Source organism: Podarcis filfolensis (genome assembly GCF_964270895.1).
Source record: "Podarcis filfolensis genome assembly, chromosome: 1".
Lineage (NCBI taxonomy): Eukaryota > Metazoa > Chordata > Lepidosauria > Squamata > Lacertidae > Podarcis > Podarcis filfolensis.
Genome location: NC_139604.1, coordinates 31,760,965 through 31,784,060, shown reverse-complemented (window position 1 = coordinate 31,784,060; position 23,096 = coordinate 31,760,965). Strand labels below are relative to the sequence as shown.

General features: G+C 40.6%; 1 protein-coding gene and 1 long non-coding RNA gene across 6 annotated transcripts in view; one reads left to right on the top strand and one right to left on the bottom strand.

Moving 5' to 3' along the window:
• The window catches only part of LOC310746171, a 31,370-nt gene extending 14,611 nt beyond the window's left edge, over positions 1 to 16,759 (bottom strand). Inside the window, exons 1-2 of one of the 3 annotated variants that reach the window (XR_014540502.1) lie at positions 16,171 to 16,759; positions 2,788 to 2,861 (exon numbers count right to left, since the gene is read on the bottom strand). This is a non-coding gene — a long non-coding RNA (uncharacterized lncRNA). Of the gene's footprint in view, positions 1 to 2,787; positions 2,862 to 15,623; positions 15,807 to 16,170 lie in introns of those variants that run through there. The other 2 variants (XR_014540504.1, XR_014540503.1) reach the window with 2 other exon arrangements.
• Positions 16,760 to 21,745: 4,986 nt separating this feature from the next.
• The window catches only part of UPP2 (uridine phosphorylase 2), a 31,770-nt gene continuing 30,419 nt past the window's right edge, over positions 21,746 to 23,096 (top strand). The window contains exons 1-2 of one of the 3 annotated variants that reach the window (XR_014540478.1): positions 21,783 to 22,127; positions 22,222 to 22,327. Coding sequence is in view for 1 of the 3 variants with exons in the window: in XM_083579729.1 (XP_083435855.1) it covers positions 22,275 to 22,327 (53 nt within the window). In the remaining 2 variants the exon portion in view is untranslated. Of the gene's footprint in view, positions 22,328 to 23,096 lie in introns of all 3 variants that reach the window. The other 2 variants (XM_083579729.1, XR_014540477.1) reach the window with 2 other exon arrangements.

The window sequence follows — 23,096 nt, the reverse complement described above, 5'->3', positions numbered from 1 at the left end:
TTAAAGATTTATCAGGGATGTTAACAACATGGTTACAAGATCATTATTTGAATGACTTGTTTAAAAAGGATATGAAACGGACAATATGGAAATGTATAAATCAAAATCGAATAAGTGCTGGAAATGTAAAAAGAAAGAAGGTACCATTTTTCATATGTAGTGGTCTTGAAGTGAGGTTAAATGATATATAATATAAAAGTGGGAAATGATATATAATGAATTGAAAAAGATGTTTAAGATAACATTTGTAAAAAAAAACCCAGAAGCTTTTCTCTTGGGAATTATGGGATCAGAACCACCTAAGCAGTATAGAAGTTTATTCATGTATACAACTACAGCTGCAAGAATGTTATTTGCCCCAAAATGGAAAGAAGAAGAAGAAGAAGTCCCGACGAGAGAAGAATGGCTACACAAATTAATGGAGTATGCAGAAATGGCGAAAATTACTGGAAGAATAAGAAATCAAGAAAATAAAGTCGTTAGAAAGGAATGGAAATGTTTTATTGAGTATTTACAAACAAACTGTAAAGAGATCAAGACATTGGCAGGATTACTGTAAAAACTTGCAGTTTCAAAAATGTACTGGTATATGAGATAGATATGAGAATAGATGAAGAAAAGAATAAATTAAGATAATTTGGAGTATGCAGGAAATGATGAAATAAATGCAAAGAACCAAAGAACGAGAAGGAAGGAAGTCAAAGTTTGAAATGTCAGAATGTTTGTTGAACAATTATTGTAATGTATATAAATGAAAATTATAACTAATTTTTTTTAAGGGTTATTACCCCCTCTACCAAATACTTCCATGTGTGATTCCCCTTTTCAGTCTCCCACTGAATACATCTTCTGACTCAAAACTAATTTCAAAAAAAGTAATGACTTCCAAACCTACTGTGCAAAAAGAGCATTCTGAAAGGAATCAAATGGAGCTAAACTTCGAGCCAACTAGGATTTACACAACACAAGGTAACAAATGTGTTATTGGGGAAAATCTATTTTGGTAGCAAGCTGCCATCCATTGTTTATCTACTCAGCTTGCTGCATCTATAAAGGAAATCAAAAACGTTGTCAAACTGACCTGGACAGTGAACTACGCATTGTTAGTCTACAAAATATAGGTTTGATGTATATTTCTTATATACATGTAAGAAACTCATCTTTTGCCACAGATTTGCTTTGAAGTTACGCTAACGTAAAAAAGCAGGAAAAAAGGCTGAAGACAGACATGAGAAGTTTATGAAATTACACATCAATTACAAAGAAGTTTAGAAAGAAGAACAACAATTTTTTAAAGCACTAAACACTATTAAATAAGTAAAATTTTAAAGGAATGTGTTGGAAGAAAAGGGCAACCTCTTTCTTCTCTTTCTGCTCAGTATTTACTGTATCTGCTGTACAAAATGGAAGGACACAGTGGGGTCTTTGTTCAAACACAAATGAAAGATGGATTTTTGTTTGATCAAGAGACTATGGATGCTTGTTCTATAGATCACTGACATATCTAGTAGTGCGGCCAGGAGGCATATTTATTTCCAGTTTCTCTTCTACAATATTACCAAAGGGAACAGAACATACATTAATGCCGAGTTTCTCAGCTATTGTTGGCCTACAACTCCCAACATCCCTGACCACTGGTCCTGCTAGCTAGGGGTGATAGGAGTTGTAGTCCAAGAAGCGCTGGAGACCCAAGTGTGGGAAACACAGCACGAATGATACCTGATTGCTCTGGCCTGCAGACAGACTCCCAAGTCATTCTCCAGAACTGTGCATTTAGTTTCTTGCCAGGAGAGTAATCAGTCAATGTTAATACTGGATGAATCATCAGATAGTAAGATTACTTAGGAATATTCCTTGAGTAGAAATGGAAATGCCCACCACACAGGGATGCAACTGTTTTACTTCTGAACAGAATAACCCCATCTTGACCATATACTGTATATGACAGCACAGGGATGGAGAATCTGTTTTTCTAGAAAGGGCTGTCAATCAATCTGGGATTGGAGCCAAAAGCTATGGTTTTCCCAGTAGTGATGTATGGAAGTGAGAGCTGGACCATAAAGAAGGCTGAGAAGAATTGATGCTTTTGAATTATGGTGCTGGAGGAGACTCTTGAGAGTCCCATGGACTGCAAGAAGATCAAACCATTCCATTCTTAAGGAAATCAGCCCTGAGTGCTCACTGGAAGGACAGATCGTGAAGCTGAGGCTCCAGTACTTTGGCCACCTCATGAGAAGAGAAGACTCCCTGGAAAAGACCCTGATGTTGGGAAAGATTGAGGGCACAAGGAGAAGGGGACGACAGAGGATGAGATGGTTGGACAGTGTTCTCGAAGCTACCAGCATGAATTTGACCAAACTGCGTGGAAGACAGGAGTGCCTGGCGTGCTCTGGTCCATGGGGTCACGAAGAGTCGGACACGACTAAACGATTAAACAACAACAATAGTTAGGAACATAGGAAGCTGCCTTATACTGAACCAGATGACTGGTCTACCTAGCTCAGCAGCCACCTAGGGTTTCAGGCAGGAGATATTCCCAGACCTACTTGGTGATGCCAGAAATTGAGCCAGGGATCTTCTCCATGCAAAGCAGTTACTCTAACAACTAAGCTGTGGCCCTTCCATATGACTGGATGGTGGGAGGGGGATACACACACACACACACACGTGTGTTGGGAGGGGGCACATTACCAACCAATCCATGTGTCAAATGATCCATCTTGTGGGGCCATAGGATCCCCATGCCAACCATGGCACAATCATCTGAAGACAGTTAATGTCACTTGCCTATGTTTATTTCATTTCCCTCTTTATGTTTGCACCACACTTTTCGTTGCAATAGACAGCCGGTCAAAAGGCACCTGACAATTACAAAAAAAGGAAATGAAAAAAGAAATAATGCCAAACCCCAACAAAACTATCTATTAATTAAAAATGCTGAAATAAGCTATCAATCATATTAAATTGTAATGCCTAAGGAAAAAAATTAATATGCATTTAATAATAATCAGCATCACATTCCTACATTGCAAACATTTCAATGAATAACAAGAAGATAATAAAACATGTGGCACATACTTTAGTCAAGATTATACAGACTATACAGCATCCACTGTATACAAATATTGGGACACAGCATTGATGGAAAAAAAGTAAAGCCGGCAAGGGTACACTCAGAGCTGGCCACAGTGCTTAGTCCACAAAGGCAATTTCAGATCTCATAGAAACACTCTTATCATGCCATGTCTGCAGCATAACATGAGCGTTCGATACATGACATGAATATAAAAAAGCAGTTATTTCAGAGAGATAGTCGTGGATAGAATCCGTTTTTGCATTTAACTTATCTTATTTTGATCCCGTTTACGAATCCCTTCCTATTGAATGTTTTGAAGCGATTTCACAGTTAAAAACAATGAAAAAAACAGAATTCTCTCTGAAAAAAACAACAATGAAAAGCAATTTCACATGCAGAAACAGTTTCAAATCCAATATCAAGACAGAGCAGGATAAAGATCTCCACTTAAAAGGCTTCTTGAAAAAAGGGAAGTCAATAAGCGCCATAAAGGCAACAGAGATGGCCCCACTGTTGAGTGTCACATACCTGCCACTGGGGTCAAGAACAGGAAATCAGTAGTACACCAAGTAATCATGGCAATTAGTTCTAAGTTCTAGGACTAATGCCACAATGCTATTCTTACAGGATGGCTCAAGGTTGCCTTTAAGTATTTGAGCAAGAGACCCATGGTCTGGCTATAGGGGGATCCCGTGGCTTTCTATCAGTCTGGTGTTTCCTGAGGTTTTCTCTATTTTCAGGGACGATAGTGTTTCCTCTTTTGTTAGGAGGATGCTGTTCTGTCCCACAGGTCCAAATACAGGCCAAGTGATGGACTGACTGATGCTACAGAAGACCAAGTTGCAGAGATTCCTAAGAAAGGTGCACAAAACATTGGAGTGACCAGTTCTAGTGTTTTATTATATGCCCAGCCTGGTAAACCCCCTCCTTTCCCTTCCTCCCACTTATCTACTCCCGTTCAGTAGTTTAGGCAGCAATGTGCTTCCTTTTGTCTGCCTACTTTAGTCCCAAAGCAAGGAGCTGCTTCCCCATCCTTGATGCAGCTTACCTGACATACTGCTCCTTCCCATTGTTGTTGGTATCCCTCTGTCTCAAAAGACAATGGGCGTGTGCCTCCAGGGGTGAAGTCAGGCCGCTGCATTAGCAGCACCAAAGTTACCTCCCTGGGGCAGAAGCCTAGGCAGTGTGTATGGAGGTCCTGGGCTGGTCAGACAACAAGCCCCTGCTCTTGGCCTTGTTGATGTGGTCAAAAGTTAATCAGATACATTTGGCACCAACTTGGCTGCAGGAGTTGCTGGAATTCTTTGCCATACTAAGTGTTAAACAGTACACCACATCAGCCACCTGGTACCATACAGGAGAGGGTGATAGCCACCAATTTGAATGGCTTTACAAGATGGTTAAACAAATTCATGGAGATTAGGCTATCAGTGGCTACTAGCTACAGTGGATAAGTTTTACTTCCACTGTTGGAGGCAGAATGCTTCTGAATGCAGAGAGTGTTCTTTGCACAGGTCCCCCCTTTGGGGCTCCTCATAGGCATAGGATGTTGGACTAGATGGGCCTTTGGCCTGATCCAGCAGGGCTCTTATATTCTTATGTTAAAACTTAAGACAAAACAAAACTAGTAAATATTAATCTACACAGAAATAAGTCCCATTAAGCTCAATGGGATTTACTCTAGGAACATGACCATAGAATTGTATCCTACATAAAAGGTTTAAAGAAATGCAATGCGCAGAAAGCAACCTAATACTGAGTGAGACTATTGCTCCATCTAGCTTAGCGTCATCCACACTGATTGACAGTGGCTCTCCAGGGTTTCAGACATGGGAAATTCCCAGTCCCAGCCGTAGATGGAAACACCAGACTTTCTGCATGTAAAGCAGGTACTCTTAACACCAAGCTGCGGTCTGTCCCCATTGTGAAACAACAGAATGCATTCTGCACGCCTCGTTGTACCTCTGCACACCATTTGCTTAACTTGGCAAAGGGATTCAAATAAATTTGACTCGCGTTGCCATGTGACAGGAGGAAGTATGAATTGGCTCCCGTTGCTGATATGACACAGGACTAAGCATCACATTGTAAAGAACTTATTCAAGTGCACTCTTCCTCCAGCCCCTGAAAATAGCGCCGTACAGGCAAAAACAAACTTTTGTGTGTATGATGAATGTTCCTGTAGAGAGATGGCAGAGTTTTGGCAGTCATATTGCTTACCATTGGTAACAGAACAAAAGAAGGCATACCTCCTCTCATCTGAAGTGCTGGCTAAGCAAAGGAATGTTGTTGTGTATGGTCCATAATGAGAAATTGCTTGGATAGAGCTATCCAGCAAATTCAGATGAAAAAAATCAACTCATATTTTTTAACTGCTTCTGAAAAGCATGTACATTATTTCAGTGATTCTTAAGTAACATTGTGTGGAATGCACAAGCATGCAGCCCTTAAAAAAGGTGGAGCTAATGAGCGCGTGTCCACATTTGAGCATTATTTAGCTGTTAATCCACTTCCCCCCATTCAAATTAGACCAGAGCAGTCCACAGCCACATGTATTTGAATCTGCATAGGAGAAGCAACTTCAGCCTTTTCTGTTCACACCAACAGACATTCTGTTTTGTTTTTAATTTGTGTTGATTCTATCATGCTGATTAAGTACCGACAAAGCATGCATGCAGAGGAGTGTTGTTAAACTCAGGGTGCCAACTTGTGGGGGGCACGTAAGCCCAGCCCTCTCAAATCTTTTATTGGCGGGTGGGTGGGACCAAAGGGAGCTTGGACCCTAGGAGTTGCCTCCTATGTTTGCGGTCATCCCATAGGGATCTGGTTGGCCACTATGAGAAGAGGATGTTGGACTATATCGACCTTTGGTCTGATTAAGCAAGGCTCTTCTTTTCTTCTTATATTTATGTTCTTGCAGCCTCTATAGTAGTGGGGAGGATAGGGAAGGGAAGATAGCAAGAGATACAGCACCTGTTTCCACACCTCAATGACAAGGTGCTATAAAACTACAGCCTCTCCTGGCATGTATCACAGAATTCATGAGCCCAATGAAAACTTGAGTGCTCAGACAAGATCCATTCAATACCCAAAATTCTCTTACAAGGAAAAACACGTAAGAAAGCACCTGAGGATTTCGCTGAATAGGAACCCTCTACCCCAATTCCCCATTGATCAGGAGAGAAGCGAAGAAATGGGAGATTGTCAGGGTCAGAAATCAGGAACCCACACACCTGCATACTGCTGTTCCACATGGTGAGTCGCATTAGGGCTAAAGACTACAGTGTTCCTAGTCAATGAAATGCTCCTAGGGGTCTACAGTGACTCCACTCATCCAGGCCAGCCACTGGCTCACTTTTAACAATAGTATCCACTTTGTATGGTTGTTGCCTCTCTATGGCCCAGCACTGACGCTATAAAGCCCTCTGAATGAGAAGGTTAAATGGCCAAATGCTCTTCCATTCTCTCTCTCATCATCAAAGAGACTGTGATGATTACTCTGGGATCTAAAAATGTGCAGGTTAATTGCACCTACACAATGTCTAGTTTTGACTCAAAGCAGGGAGCCATCTCCAGCAGAAGGAAAACGGTGGTCAGCACAAATAGGCTTGTCCTGTCTTCAATGCCGCTCTTCAGGAGCTGGTTTCATGGTAAAAGTGAGAGTGGGAAATGCCAGTGCTAAAATGAAGGCAGTGCATGCAAAACACTCTCAAAGCCTCAAATGATTTTTCTGCCCCACTGCAAAAGCGAACCAGTGTTATTCACTAGATTCTATTTTGGCAGTGGAAGGTTTAAAATGTCACATCTCTTCCCAGCTGCTTCCTTTGATTAGGGAGACAGAGGAAGGCTGAAGGCTGGCAAATTAGTCGATACTCATGAGATCATCTTTTCCAACCAAGTGGTGCAGCCTCTCAGTTACATCATTATTTGTTTACACACTGCTCAGAAGATGTTGCATGCCAATGGGTGAACATTTCTATTCTGCCTGTATGGAAGCATGAAGACCAATATCACATATATTTGGACTGGAGACATCAGGCTGTGCAGATGTGGGAAGGTAGTCTGCACAGACTACCTTCTCACAAAAAACTCCCTGAGCACATAGGAAAATACTGCACCAGAAAGACTAGGAAGTCCATTTCTTCCTGGCATGCTAGATCTCTTTGAACAGCAAGGGGTTTTTCGGGGCTCAGGGGACGGAAATAATTCAAACATGGTTTTCCCTCACTCCCACCCTCCTCAAAAAATACAGACACAAACTTTGCATGCCTGGAGCATTTGGAATATTCACGCAGTAGAGATACTGTTGGATTTTGATGTGGGAAACCCAGATTCAAATTCTCCTAAGCCACTGATGGCTCACCATATAGCCTTGAGCAAGGCAGTATCTCTCAGCCTGATGCTGTGAAGTTAAATGGGATAAGAATATTTTTTAAATCACAAGAGCCTTTGGGGTAGAATAAGGGGGGAAATCTACATAAATAATATGCTTATGCCTCAGTCTCAAAAATATTTGCCTTGGCTTGTGCTAGTGGAAAAAAATAAATCATTGTTTGTGATAGCATTCACTGCATTTTGTTTTAAGGGGAGAAGCTTGCAGAAAGAGTCTTGGATTCTTGTGACATTCAAGCATGCAGGGCGAAAAACCTATTCCATTTTCAATTCTTAATGGTAAATACCACTAAGTTTCCCAATATAATACATACACACATAATTTTATTTGTATGACAGCTTTCCATCGCTCAAACTGTGCTCAAGGCGGCTTACAACATGAAATAAAAAAATAAACGCATAACCACAACATAAAAAGTAGTCATAAACAATAAACAAAACATTTAAAGATACAAAACCAAACCGAACAATTTCCACATAAACCGCCACAAAAATCTAAAGTAACGATACAAAAAACCGACAGCAACAAACCCCGCAACAAACCCTCACCAAACAACACCCCATACTTTATATAAGAATAAAGGTAATATTTGATTCAGAGCAATGCAGAGCAGTGGCAAACATATCCAGTACCAACTACTGTTGTTGTCTCATGACCCAAAACACCAGATAATTCTGAATACACAGCTGTTCAATGAGGTCAACATGCTTTGCCTGCAACGCATGGACTCATCCACACTTCCATTTGCCTCATGATTTCTAGTCATGAGTCTGAGAGATTCTTATTTTGTTACACAACTTTTCCTGGGAAAACCCACTGTTTACTGCTGAATCTGAACAAACACCCATTGGGTTTTCTGTGGGGTGACACTTGTTTTGATTCAGCAGTAAACAGCGGGTTTAAAAAAGCGTTTTATAGCTGGTGCAAAGCAACAGTGCTCACCACTATACTATACACTGAGGCCTCCAATATATCTTTCTTCTTTTCTGTGTATTTATAAGAATCTTTTTTAAATCAGGGATCATTGTTTTACTGGAGAAAAAAGTGCCAATTGTGTTAATGAATTTCTCGCCTCAATTTCAAACTGTGATGGTCTGTAACAACTGTTTCTCTGTTTTACCCTTCTACCATATGATTTGTTATTAATGTACTTATTTTACGATCACAGGGTAGACCCTTCGAAGGCATATGGGGATGCAAATTACGTAAGCAAATAAACAAGATACTGACCATGAGAAGTGGGAGAGCTATCCTACTGCTTTTTCTAAGCATTTTATTGCTGTTACTGTACTTTTCCGTGTATAAGACTCCCCCATGTATAAGACGTCCCCTATTTTGGGGAACTCAGTTTTAAGAAAATGGGGGGAGATGGCTCAGAGTTGTTGAGTTGGGGGGGAATTGCCCAGAGTTGTACAGCTTGGGGGGGGGGATTGCCGAAAATCACTCACTCGCAGCACCGATGCTGACAATCGCCAGCAACCGCCAAACCAACTCCAGTTGCCACAGCGACAGCCGATCGCCAACAGACCCTTCCCTAGCAGAAAATCGCTAACCCGACTGAGAAAAGCTGTCCGCTGACAATCACGCATGTCCCAGAACAGCAGCCGCCAATCGTGGCAGCGACAGCCAATCCACAGCAGTACTTGCTGCAGAAACCAATCACCAACCCAATTAGAGCACCAGCAGCCAATCCAAAACAGCCCTTCTAGCAGCCAACAATCAGCCACCAAATCTCCTGCTCCTAGCTGCAGCCAATCACCTGTCCCCACCATTCACTATCCATGTATAAGACGAGGCACATTTTTTAACATTATTTTAGAGTAAAAAAAACCTTGTCTTATACACAGAAAGTACGGTATCTCCTGTGGCCTTCTTTGTATTCAAGGAAAATGCTGAGCTGCAATGCTTCTGTCTGGCATGTTTGGTATCACTGTAGAATTAAAAGTTAATTAGGGTTAAGCCTCAAAACCGATACAGAATGATAACTAGAGTGTGGCTCCTGCAAACGGCTGGATTTTCTAGCTGCCCCTGTGACTAGCACTGTAAATGAAGAGATCTGAAGAGTTGTCCTACTAGAAGGGTATCCTCTTAGAATTGGGCATGTATTTGGTATGGGAAAGCTAAAATAAATAAGAGTTTTATGAATCATGTCAAGAGGAGGAATTTGTATAGACTCGGAGAAATACAAGAATTTGCTAGAAAGGAAGACACCCCTATAGTTATCGCCAACTGAAGCAATTACATCAAGAGAAGCAACATGGATAGACAGTGGGCAACCTATGGAGACTTGTTGGACTTCTCAGGGAGGGAACCCAGATTGAAACCAATGGAAGAAATAAGGAGACAGGTCACTGACTGGTTACAGTACTATCAATTACGTGGTTACAAAACATGGATCCACATGGATCCTCAGGATTTTTGCATTGGGTCACCCAAATTCACCATCAGATCACATAGCATGTCCATGGCTATAGCCTGCACCTAAAAAACACACATCCACTGTTGCGTTGGGCCGCAATGACGCAAAAACGTGGTTACAAAGCACGGATCCACATGGATTCTCAGGATTTTTGCACTGGGCTACCCCAAACTCACCGTCAAATCACATATCATGTCTGTGGCCGCAGCATGAACCACAAAAATCATACATCCACTGTTTTGTTCAGATTTTTTTTTCTTGTTTTCCTCCTCTAAAAACTAGGTGCGTCTTATGGTCCGGTGCATCTTATAGAGCTAAAAATACGGTATATGATATGTTTGGATTTTTGGACCAAAGCTCGCAGTTTGAAAGAGAGTTATTGCAGAAGAATGAAAAACTATTGTCTAAAATGTATAAACTATTATTGGAATGGGAAACACAAGACGAGCTGGTTAAAGCTTCAGTGACCCACTGGGCAATTGATATAGGGCACAATATAGAATTAGACCTCTGGGAGAAGCTTTGGAAGAAAGATCTGAAATATACTGCATGCTACATGTTGAAGAAGAACTACATGAAAACGTTTCATAGATGGTATCTAACCCTGAGTACACTAGCCAAGATGTATAAATCAGAATCAGATTTGTGTTGGAAATGTAAAGAAATGGAAGGAACTTTTTTTCAGATGTGGTGGGCATGCAAAAAAGTCAAAAAAACATTGGCATGCAAAAAAGTCAAAAAAATGATATATAATGAAATGGGAAAAATGCTTAAAACAACATCCCCCCCCCCAAACCAGAGGCATTCCGGTTAGGAATGGTGCAGACGGAGGTACCCAGGTGTCAGAAAAACTTATTTATGTCTGCAACAACGGCAGCTCGGATCTTGCTAGCCCAAAAATGGAAGGTGAGGGAGGTTTCTACTAAGGAGGACTGGCAACTTAAGATGATAGAATATGCAGAGTTAGCAAGTCGAACAAGTAGAATTAGAGAGCAAGAGGAACATGTATTTAAAGAGTGGAATTTTTTTGCTGAGTATGTATAAAATAATTGCACACAATTGAAAACACTGCCTGTATTAAGGTAAATTCAACAGTATAACATATTTAAAAGGGAAGTAAGATGGGAGAACTGAATTAGATGGATATACAAGAATATGCAGAAAAATTAAAAAGAACCTTGGAAGAGGAGGGAGGGAAGTTGTTGAATGTATGGGTATAATGAAAAATGTTTATTTGGAAATAAAAAATTTGAAAATTTAATGATTTTGGTTTTTTCAAAGAATTCTATGGTCCACCACACTTTTTTAAAAAATAATTTTTGTTCTTATTTTAGAAAAGGAGTTATAGCCAGGACTACTTTTGTTGTTGCTGTTAGATGATGGAAAAAAACAATACCCTTCCCTTTGCATGTGCAGATCTCAGACACACATCCTGATGTCACTCCCAGTTTCCTCCCAGTTTTTATGCGTCTGGGGAGAGGGCCTTCTTGGGAGCAGTGCCCCATCTGTGGATTTCTCTGTGTGAGGGAAACAGGCAAAGGCTACTTCAGGTCTTTTCTCCAGGTGGACTTTCCTTTTCTCATCTACATGCTGATTGCAAAATTCAGATAAGAATTTTGAAGGATGGCTGTGTTTTGGTTCTCATATTTTTTCAGAGAGTAATAATTTGATTGATTCAGCTTTAAATGTGAACTCAATTGAGTATCTCCTCCATTCCTACCCATCTCTTCTTTCTTCCCATCAACAGCACACCAGTATGAAAATTGCTTCATAGATTTACTGTTGTTTGTAATTGCCTCTGTGTTTTAGTTTGCTATTCTAGGGTTTTACTAACTGTTTTATTATTATGCTGCTTTGGGAGCCTAAGAAAAGTGTGGTATAAATTAGATAGATAAGTCTACAATGGGGCATTGTGTCTAGAAAAGCTTCTAGTTGATTTACAGTTTCCCTAAGGAATACTTTCTTGCTTTTCTATTTATTTTAGTGTATTTCTCTGCCTACTGGCACAAACAAAATGAGATTTATAGAAATAATAAAGTAAGAAGAAAACCCAAGTAGCCCAAACTTAACAGTTGATCACATCTAGCACAGTTCCTTTTAACTATCTTTTTTATTATTTATCATTGCCCCTGTATTTAATTTTAATTCATTTTTGCAATATAAAGCACTAATGAACTCTCTTACAGCCCTGCTCTCCTTCCTACTTACAAATACTTATTGAGATTAAAATTAGTAAGTCAATTGTAAAACTAAGTAATTTCATTATCACGGACTAATGGCTAATATTTCTCTTAAGCCACTGTTATGGTTCCCTGTGCTGTCATTCTTTTTGGTTCTCCTACTAAACCCTCAAAATTATTGCAGGAAGAGGATACTGAACATCGCCTGCATGGTGTATTAATGTCAGGCTTGTGCTAACGGAGCACCACACTGTTAATTTAAAACCTGACAATAACTCACTTCTGTGAGTATGAGCCCCGTGCAACCAGCAGAACAGCCTTCTCCACCTATGGATCGGCTCTTGTCTGCTTTTATGAAGCTAGTGACCTTCAGCTGCAAAGGATGTGACTGGGCTGTCTTGTGGTTATTCACTGTAGCAGGAAACCGTGTGGTTCTTTAAGCAGCCTAATCTAAATTGAGATGCATGTAGATAGGAGTTGTTCTTGAAACATTGCTCATCAGCAATTCCAAACAGGGCTTCTCCTACATATACTTGGCTTGAGGTACCGGAGGAACCAGTGATTGATTACACTGTATTCTAAGGAGTTCAGACTTGCTAAGCTACCGAAAGCACTGAAAAATGGGAATCTGCCTTTATACCAGGTCAGACAATTTGCCTATCTAGCGCAGTATTGTCTACTATGAGTGGCAGTGGCTCTCCAAGTTTTCAATCAGAGGCCTTTCCATCACTTCCTGCCCGATCCCTTTTTAACTGGAGATTGAGCCTGGTGCCTTCTCCATGCAAAACAGATGTTCAGTCGCTGATCTATGTCACCTCCCTGAAGGAAGAGCCCTTACATGGATCTGCCTCCATAACACATAATTGTTTCCTGTTCTCTGATCCTGCTCTCCTGCTTGTGGAGAAATTTATAAACTCGCTGGCGCACACAAAACTCATCAGAATCACTGAATGTCATAGATGACTCTGGGTATCAATGGGCCATGGTAGTGGGCAGGACCAGTAACAGCTTGTGTCTAGCTGCCATTTTAATTTTCCACTATGAACCACAGCAATCCGCTGTTCAAAGTGCTTGGCCAGAAAAGGGGGTGTATGTGGTGGAATACACATGCCCAAGGATTCCAGGTGATGATGCTTCAATTGAGAGCAACACCATACTTCCCATTTTTAAGTGTCTACTTAAAATGTTTCAAGGATTAACCTAAATATATAATGTGAGTGTGACAAACAAAAAAAGCAACAACAGTCACAAACACTTGCATCGTTCAGGTTCATCCATCAGTTGGGGTCTGGATTGGAAGGTCTTTTGTGCCTCTTTGGAGATGACACTGAAGAGGTTTGAGTGAAACCACATATAAAACACAGAATGCACACCCAATGGCAAACCTGGGTTTGCCTCTCTGCATAACAGGAGAGGCAGTTCATTATAAAGCTGCAGTAAGGTGACTTTTCCTTCTCAAACTTTCTTTTGCCTCTCAAGCTTTCTTCTGAGTGTGCTTCCCACATGCTGAGATGTGATATTTATCGTGTACTTGGAAACTGTAGCTTTGATCATTTACCACAGAAATGAGTGTCAATATTGATCTAACCGCAAAAGGACACATTCAGAAGAAAGTTTCGTCACATGAAAATAATGAGATCCAAAGTTTCATACCTCAGAATGTCAAAATTGTGTGATATAATTGTGTTATAAGGTGACAATATAGGCATGGAATACAGAAGGCAGTAATGAAAACATGAGGAACACTGTACTTTGAACACTTAAATGCTCTCCTTTTAGGTGTTGTGAATCAATCTAGACAAGCTACTGGCCGGTTAAAAGAAAATTGCTTAATACAAAGCACTCTAAAATGGAATCACTTACAATACACCATCTTTCCATCTCAGTTAATACATTTCCTACTTGATATTTTTATAGGCGAGTGATACTAATTAGACAAAATGATAAGGATTTTAATAACTATCACTATACTAAGTGAATAAAACATTAATAGCTCTGTTCCTAGTAATTATTATGATTGACTTAATACACTTTAATAGCTAGGGGGAAAGATGAGTGTACATTCTTCAGGAATTTTTAAGTCTCTTTTTCAAAATTTCTGGCCGTGCAGTCTAATACAAGTCAAAGACAGCTCACACACACATACACCAATTGTAAAACTCTGCTTTTGTCTTCAAACTACCATATTTTTAGAGGAGGAAAACAAGAAAAAAAATATTCTGAACGAAACAGTGGATGTATGATTTTTGTGGTTCATATTGTGGCTACAGACATGTGATTTGACGGTGAGTTTGGGGTAGCCCAATGCAAAAATCCTGAGAATCCATGTGGATCGGTGCTTTGTAACCACGTTTTTGTACCATTGTGGCCCCAGGCAACAGTGGGTGCATGATTTTTTGGGTGCAGGCTGTAGCCATGGACATGCTATGTGATCTGATGGTGAACCTGGGGTGACCCAATGCAAAAATCCTGAGGATCTGTGCTTTGTAACCATGTTTTAAGTGGGGAGGGAAGGAAAAACACTGAAGGGATGAAGCATCCGTGGGATGTGTGGAAAAGGAGGCAGATAACAATGCAGGAGAGGGGTTTGCTGCTTTTCAGCGAGCTGAGCGGGGAGGAGGAAGGGAAAGAGAGCACGGTCGCTTTAAAGCAGCCAACGGGACAGGAGCCGCTTACAGCCATGTAAGCAGCTCCTCTCCTCTCCCGCTTTGCTCCTTTAAAGCGAGCGGGCTCTTCTTCCCTCCCTCCTCAGCTCGCGACTGCAGCAGGATCCCCCCGCCACCCATAGGCATTCTCTCCATAATACGCACAGACATTTCCCCTTGCTTTTTAGGAGGAAAAAGGTATGTCTTATGGAGTGAAAAATATGGTAACTCAGAGCTGAGGGAGAGCCCCCTCCCATTTTCCATCTGGCTCAGAGTCCCCTCCCTCTGACCCATTTGTCATTAGTTAATGGCTTTTGTCTTTGGCTAATGGTTGATCTCCCAGGCGATTTCCTGAACACGGGAAGCTGGTTTGGCCTGTACTTTAATACTTTGTTAAACCCAGTATGCCATCCTTTTCAACACTTCAAGCGTTGGTTAAATTCTAACACCTATCAGACCCAGGAATTTAGAGGAATCTGGCACCTACAAACCCTGGCACCCACAACTCACAACATTTCTCTGCACCAGATACTCTTCAGTTCAAAGCAGAACTTTTTGTGGAACTTGACCTTAAGGTCTGCTTTTCCAAGCCTCAACTAGATTATTATTATTTTTTAAAACTGCTCAGCTGATTTTGGCCTGACTTTATTAGTATTTCCTGCATGCCTGTTAATTGCATTATGACTAGCCAACTAGGCACATACCATTTTGTATTTGTATAAAGCAAAACAAAAAACACCTTGAACTAAGCAGAAAAACCGGCATTTCTGAGATGAGGACCCTAAAGGAAGTGACCTATTTTACGGTTTGATTCTACACACAGTCTTGGAATAATCCTTTTTATGATGCAGGGTACAAGGGGTGTTTTAGTCCCTAGCCATGGAGTGACATGGGGGTGTCTTTTAATTACCTGAATATGCCCCAGAATAGTTAATACCATGACACTGCCACCAAATGTCAAGGAATCCGTGTTTGCTCAACTCCTGCCCCCTGCCCCAAATGCAGTTCAAACCCCACCGAAAATCCAGGCCTGTGCCTCTCTGTGCTGAATGGAAATTTTAGTCCAAACCTCAGGGTGAACAAAACACTCCAAGGTAGTAAGCTACCACCACTCCTTTTACTAGTCCACTCACTCAGGCCAAATAACCACACAAAAGTAAAGACTATAACACTAAAACAGCAGCGTAGCGAGAACTCTCTCAGCAAATAAGAATAAAAGATTTAAAAGCAAGACAAATTAAGAATTTAGGCACATTTGGGAAAATACAGAAACACACAAAATTAAAATAACTTAGCCTGAGCTACAATGCTTTAGAAACACTCTTTTGACCCCCAACAAGACGCACCGGTCAGGAAAAGTACAAAAGATAGACAAAAGTGGGGGGACTAGCCAGGAGCTCATGAGGGGCAGGGGGAGGGAGAAATAATACGAGGTAGATTTTTAAATACCTTCTTACCTGCTCTCACCTCAGCCAGGAAAAGGGCTTCTTAATTGTAACTTTCCAGGCACTCTGTCTGATAATGGCCTCCATGACAGGACAACTGAAATACGTTATTCCAAGTAGCGACCGTGTACAGTACTTCCTTGAGATACTGTGCTTCTGTAGATAACACAGGTGCAGTAAATCTTGGGCCTTCTGGCAATTGAGGGCCAGAGACAGCTAGCTCACGATCCCAGACCACAGCCGGAAGACTAGGTATAATTGCTGAACCAAAGTTTTTACACTTTGGCCGGGACCACAAGTTAGGCCCAAGACAGGAATATCTTGACACCGCATATCTGGGAGTAAGTCCCACTGAACTCAAAGGGATTCGAGAGAAGTTCCTTGAGGAAGGGCCTTTAGCTCGGTGGCTCAGAGCAGCTGCTTTGCTTGTAGAAGGTCTGAGCTTTGAATCCTGGCAACTTTAGGAAGGGCTAGGAATTTTATGTCTTAAACCCTGGAGAGTCATAGCCAGTCAGTGCAGATACACAATTACTCAACTAAATTGACCCATGGTCTGGCTTAATATAAGGCAGCTTCCTGTATTCCTATGACTCAAGTCAACATTCCAAGTAGGCATGCAGAGCCAGTTCAAACTTTTGCAGGTTTTAAATGTGTATGTATTGCACTGTCAGATAGCTTTCAGATTTTTATTGTGTAAGGGGTCACAGGGCATGAGGAAATGAAGGTTAACCCTTTCGCCTCTTACTGTGGCTCTCTCCACCCTATCCCTCCCATCACCATCAATGCGGCAATTAAGTTTCAGAATTTTCCCAGAAGGAGCAGTGCCTGATCCCATGCCAACCTGTCTGGTTTCTGAGATATGGTGGAGAGACTATTCTTTTTGTCATGCCCATACTGGAAGAGCAATTGGCTGGGGAAAGAAACAGGGCCTTCTCAGTGACCGCACCTGAGATATGGAATTCTTTGCCGTTTGCAGTTCAGGTAACCTCCTGCCTTGCTATCTTCTTTTTTATTTTTTGTATTGTAATGTATATTAATTCACATACAAATAACTACAGGGAAAATGATGCAACAAATTCTTCTAGCGTAACAATAATGCAGAAAGCAAAACCAGAATGCTTAGTCAAAAAAGTAAAACTAGAGAAATATGGAAACAATATTGAAGACATAAGGGAGCCTTATAGCAACAGAACAAAGAAAGAAAAATGAAAACAGACAATCCAGTGTTGCTGAGTTTCACTGAATCTTACCACTTGCTTTCACATAATTACCATGTATTTAATGAAACAACTTCTGATTACATTGCATCTAAAATAGAGGAAGGATAAATTCTATCCTGAACTTTCTTGTTCCAATAATAGATAAAGAGACTTCATTTTTTCTATAAATTGATTGTCATCATCCTCCAGGCTGAGAAATACTTCTTTATTCTGGCAGGCTTTTGCTTTACTGAGTAGATAATGTTTTATCTGATTATTATTCTTCTTATCTCCTGGACCTGTCTCTATTTTATCTTATTTTGCTTGTTTTGTATATTGTTATTTCATGACAAAGTTGTAGATTTAATTGTTGTAGACTTGCCTGAGTGATCCGTGTGCATTACAAGCTGGGGTTAAAATTTCTTTAAAAATTAACTATCTGACCATAGTTCTTTGTATACTGTGCCATTTTTAACAGCCAAATTGCCAATTAAATATGGTCACAACAACAAACTTTCTAGTTTTGTATGCAGTAAAACCATAAATGCTATAAAATCAAATTCATTGATTGCATGATAGAGTCAGAGATAATGGGAGCCATGCCACATTTCAGTAATGCCAGTGAGGTATTGAAGGGCAACCCCCCCCAAAAAAGTTTATGTGATAGCCCTGAGATTGAGTGGATGGAAGAAATAAAGGCTGTTGTTGAAAATGCAGGCTTAGCATTTTGGCACATCCTGAACCAGTCAGTCATTTTTCACGAGGACTAAGTAGAGCAAGACAAGTTTGTAAGTGAAAATAACTGGCACACAGTGCCGTAACATTTATTCTTGCAGGAACAACAAGTAGGACTTAGATTTAGGTCTCAAAGGCAACTGTCATCATTTAACACAAAGTTACCTGTGGTGGCTTAAAATCTATGAACCTCAGCTTGGAATCCTCCTTGCTTTATGCTGGAGGAGGATGCCGTCAACTGTCTTAAGTTGCCTGGTTGACCAATACATCTGTGCTATACATACACACGATGCCTCTATTTTATTATTATTTGCTAGAAAGATTTGACAATGCAAACCATAAGAAGGCTACTGAGGATGAATATACACCACCAGTCGCCAAGCGGTAATTTAGCATGATGTGCCGTTGAAAGTGCTGAGTACAAGAGCTGAGATTTAAGTTTATTGCTAAAAACATCAGAGCGTGGAGATGATTTTCCCCTTTGAGAAAGGTTGAGGAATTCAAGAAAACTTTTCCAGATGGTAAGCTAAGATGGTGTTCACTTAACAAGAGCGTCGTCTAAGAGCACATAGCAGTAATCTCATAATATTAGAATCTGGAGTCATCCAATGAAGATGAACAAACTGCCAAAAAAGGAAGCACTTATTCACCCAGTACATAATTAAACTATGGAATTCACTACTGCAGGTTGCAGTGATGGCCACCAACAACAAATAGACCTTTTTATGGGGGATAAGGCTATCAATGGCTATATTACCTTCAGTATGCCTCAGAATATCAGTTGATGGGGAATATGAGCAGGAGAGTGCTACCTATTACCTTCTCACACGGCATAAAAAGAGAATTCCTGGATTCCAAGATCCAGGTTTTGGATCCAAACCCCAGCAGAAATTTAAAATTGCGAAATACACAGCAAAGTCAAGCATGGAGATATAGGCTGTTAAGACTTTTAAAAGATTCCCTTCTAAGTTCCTTCCATAGAAAAAGACTAAATGTTTGGTAAGTTAAAAATGTTTTACTTATAAACTCTTCTCTCAAAGGTGAGCCAAGCCTGGCAGGACAGCTTACTTTATCCAGCAGTTCTCAACCTTTGGGTCCCCAGATGTTGTTGGACTACAGCTCCCATCATCCCTGAGCTCTGGCCTTGCTAGCTAGGGGTGATGGGAGTTGTAGTTCAACAACATCTGGGGACCCACAGGTTGAGAAAGGCTGCTTTATGCAATAATTGGACTTAAGCATGTTGATTATACGAGGCTGGTTATCCTAAACCATAGATATCTCATTGGCAACTGTAGGAACAGAATGCTGTACTCGATGGGCCTTTGGTCTGATCCAGCAGGGCTCTTCTTGTGTTCTTCATAGGTCTAGATCTGGTCCGTGCCTGGATGGGAAACTTACCTGGGGACTCATAGGTCATGATGCCAGAGTCCATCAGTGACCGTCAGAATCAAAGGCTGCAGACACTCCAATTAAGAAGCCAGATAAGCTTCCTCACATTGATGCTGGTCATCAGGGGCAAGCAGAAGCCTATGCCAGGGAACCATAGAACCACAACTGGCACCCTCATGGGCACCTTCTGCAGACCAGAGGGTTGGGCATTTAAGGACTGTTGTTCTCAAAAGTGGGAGGAAGCCTGAGAGAAGTGGACTGTAGAACAGGACACCATTATGCCACCTCTATCCATGATGATAGAAAAGGTAGAATATAAGTGTATGAAATATATATTAAAATCACTTCGTAAACTGGTCATCAAGTGGTTAGGAGAGTGTTACCACACCCCTGGATTTCTGATAAGGTGGAGAATTGTGCTAAGCTTTTTCTTCCGAAGACTGGGTGAATGCAAAAGACAGTTTCTCAAGCAGTAAACATCTGGTGGCCTGTACCGTCCTACTTGAAAGGAAGCCTTTGCCACACTACCTAATGTGTTTTGCTGTAATGAGGTTGAATCAGGGGGCTCAATCCTTTCTGAGGTCACACACAGATACTGCTTGCTTCTGAAATTGTCACCTTCCTTCAGTTCTGGTCACTGCTACACCTATACACATAATTAGCAGTACTAGAAAGTCTTAAGACCTTAGCCCCCCGATGCAATCAGCGTGCTTGCTGAGTCACTGAGTTGAAAGAATTGTTGAATAAAGACGCCTGGAAGAAGAAAGGAATGGTTGTGAACAAAATAACACTCTAGGAAAGAGGGCAAGGTTACAACTGTACCTCGTTACTTTCCCACAAATGCAAAGTTTTAATTGAACATGTCACAGGCTGCCCCCATTTTTCAAAAAGGAGTGGAAAGCCCCCATTTATGCGCTGTTTACCCACATGAGAAGAGATAAAAAATAAAAGCACAGTTAAAACTAATTCGTAAAAAAGCAATAAGGAGCACAAGCATCCATTAAAGAAAAGAAAATCTTCAAACAGGCTTGTTCACACAGACTTGGATCTGAAAGTCTGACAGGGAGATTGGTAGATAAATGTAGCAATGGAAGACAGCAATATAAAATAAGTAGCTGGTCTGTTCTATCTGCACACTTGTAATTTCTTTTTCTTCCAGTTTCATGGTGTGTGTTTTTTTACTGGCTTGTTTACTTTCATCTTAAAAGGCCACCAGGGATCACAGAAACCCTGCTACAAATCTTTTGGTTTTCATTCTTTTGGTACATTTTTGAACCAAGAACTGCATTGCAACATTTGGATAAGAGCAAAGTCGGAAGAAAAATGATGTTCGGATCCACACACTAGTCCAGGAGGTGCATATCAGGTGTGTAACCCTACTCTGAGACAATATCTAGCCAGAGTCCTGGACTTGACAAAGGAGAGTTAATAAACTGGAATATTCTGGTGATGTATTTCCATGGAAGCAAATTGTTAGATCTTCTGTAAGTCTTCTGAATGGGGCAGAAGAAGACCTTCCCTCCAGTCTGTTAAAGATTAGGTAAGCTAGGTGTATTGAAAGCAGAGTTATTTACTAATTTATTTGCAATGCTTTATACCACATATCAGTGAAGTCTCCTGGGAAGTTTACAAAAAGTTACGAAACAATAAAATACAAAAATACAGTCAAATAATATATTTAAAATAAAGGGGCAGGCTGCATTTTTGGAAAGGCAGTAAAGACAGGCTAAGGTAAGGTCTGCTCTAGAATGTCACTATTTTGCGAGAGGGAAATTATCTTTGTTCAGTTAAAGTGGATTAAAGCAGTATTACTCTCTTGCACACACACACAAAAAACACTTCCAAAATAAAAGCTGACTTCTGGCAAAAAGGAAAATGATGTGAAAATGCATTAGAAAGTGTGGGGAAGCGTGACTTATTTTACATCTGAGTAAGAAAATATTTTACTCTGATATGGGAAAGTGAATTACACCCATATAATTGTATGACTGTCCAAAGGCAAATCTGAAATTATGGGTGTTATTGAAAATCATTGGGAAGTGTTGTTCTGATTCAACATAAAATCTCAGAAGCAATATAGTATTCTTCAACCTTCTCTTGATCTTTGGCTCTTTTTTTGTGTGCAATCCTCAAATCAGCAGTGACTGAAAGTTCATGCGGAGGCCTTGGTTTTGTTTACGCACAAGAAATGGAAACCAACGTGAGTTAAAATCTAACTCAATGTTTGTATAAAGCTCGGATGTTTAGCCACTGATGCTTGCTCAGTTAATCCCACCTAATGTACCTTTTAAACCTTGTTTATCACATCTACCTTATATATTTTTCTAATGTGTAACATGCTCACGTTTTAAGAAAAAACAGGCTGAACCCTTCAGGGTGCCTTCTGCAGGGATGGCTGCCAAACTGTAGATGTGGAGCTCTGGCCAAGGAGAATTGGACATCAGTAGCAGAAGGTTAACCAGCCCTGGCCTGTTTGTCTTGCTAAGCCTGGTAACGAAAGTCCAGGGAAAGTCCAGGGAAAATGCCACACCTTCAAAAACAGCCAATCTGAAGCTATGGGCGATCCAGGCATAACTTGCAGCTGGAAGGGACAAGCTATTCTACACCTGGTGCATCGGAGAATAAACAGTGACTGGGACCATTCCTGTAAATCATTTGGAAGTAACAGATAACAATATATCATTCATATATCTCAGATAGCTGCTGCAAATACTTTGTGCGCTATCTTGTGTTTTCACAGGATAGTCTTTCCTTTGTGTCTGCTTCGGAGTTGTCCTGGGAAAATTGGAAACTATGACATTTCTTTTAGCTGGAGCCAACAAGACTGAAATGAATAATTACAATGGGTAAGTAATTTACACACCCAGTTCCTAAATAATTTGCCCAGGTTTGTCTGTCTGTGTGAGATACCGGTGTATCATGACTGTAAACAGGTAAAGTGTTGTGTTTTGCTGTATTTTGTAGATCCAGTCCTTCCACAGCTCTTATGAGCTACTCCATACAGATTATTCAGACTCATAGGGCATTCTTTAAGTGAACAGTTATATTGTGCAATGACTTTTAGCTGTGCAATGTAATTCTCACCCCCCCACGTGCCCCCTAAATCTGCTACAGAGAATGGGAAGGGGGGCAATGGAACAGGTTTAGTAGGTCTATGGAGGGAATGGTAGAAAAGGATGGGAAAGTTACATTGTACAGCTAAAAGTTGGTGCACTATTGTAACCATTTAGTTGAATACCACTCATTATTATTTTTTAAAAAAATTGTTCTGATGCATTAGATTTTGTTTTGATAACTAAACATGGACTTGCATTCCTATGTAGTCAGCCCTTTCCATTTGCAATTATGATTGGAGAAAGGATGCAATCAAAAGCTCTTGCGTCTTTTGAATATCATTTTAATTTAAATGTAGATTGAAACACAGGCTTTAATCAAGGTGACGGGGCAAAAAAATATTACAATAATTATAAAAGAGGAGGTCCAAACTAGGTTCAGTCTAATAAACAAAACATATGAATGTGCTTGCCTTTGCTAAGTTTAGCAGGAACCAATGATTTTAGGAGGAAGGCCTGAAGCAATAATTAGCAATTCATGAATGGGTAGAATGATCTATTG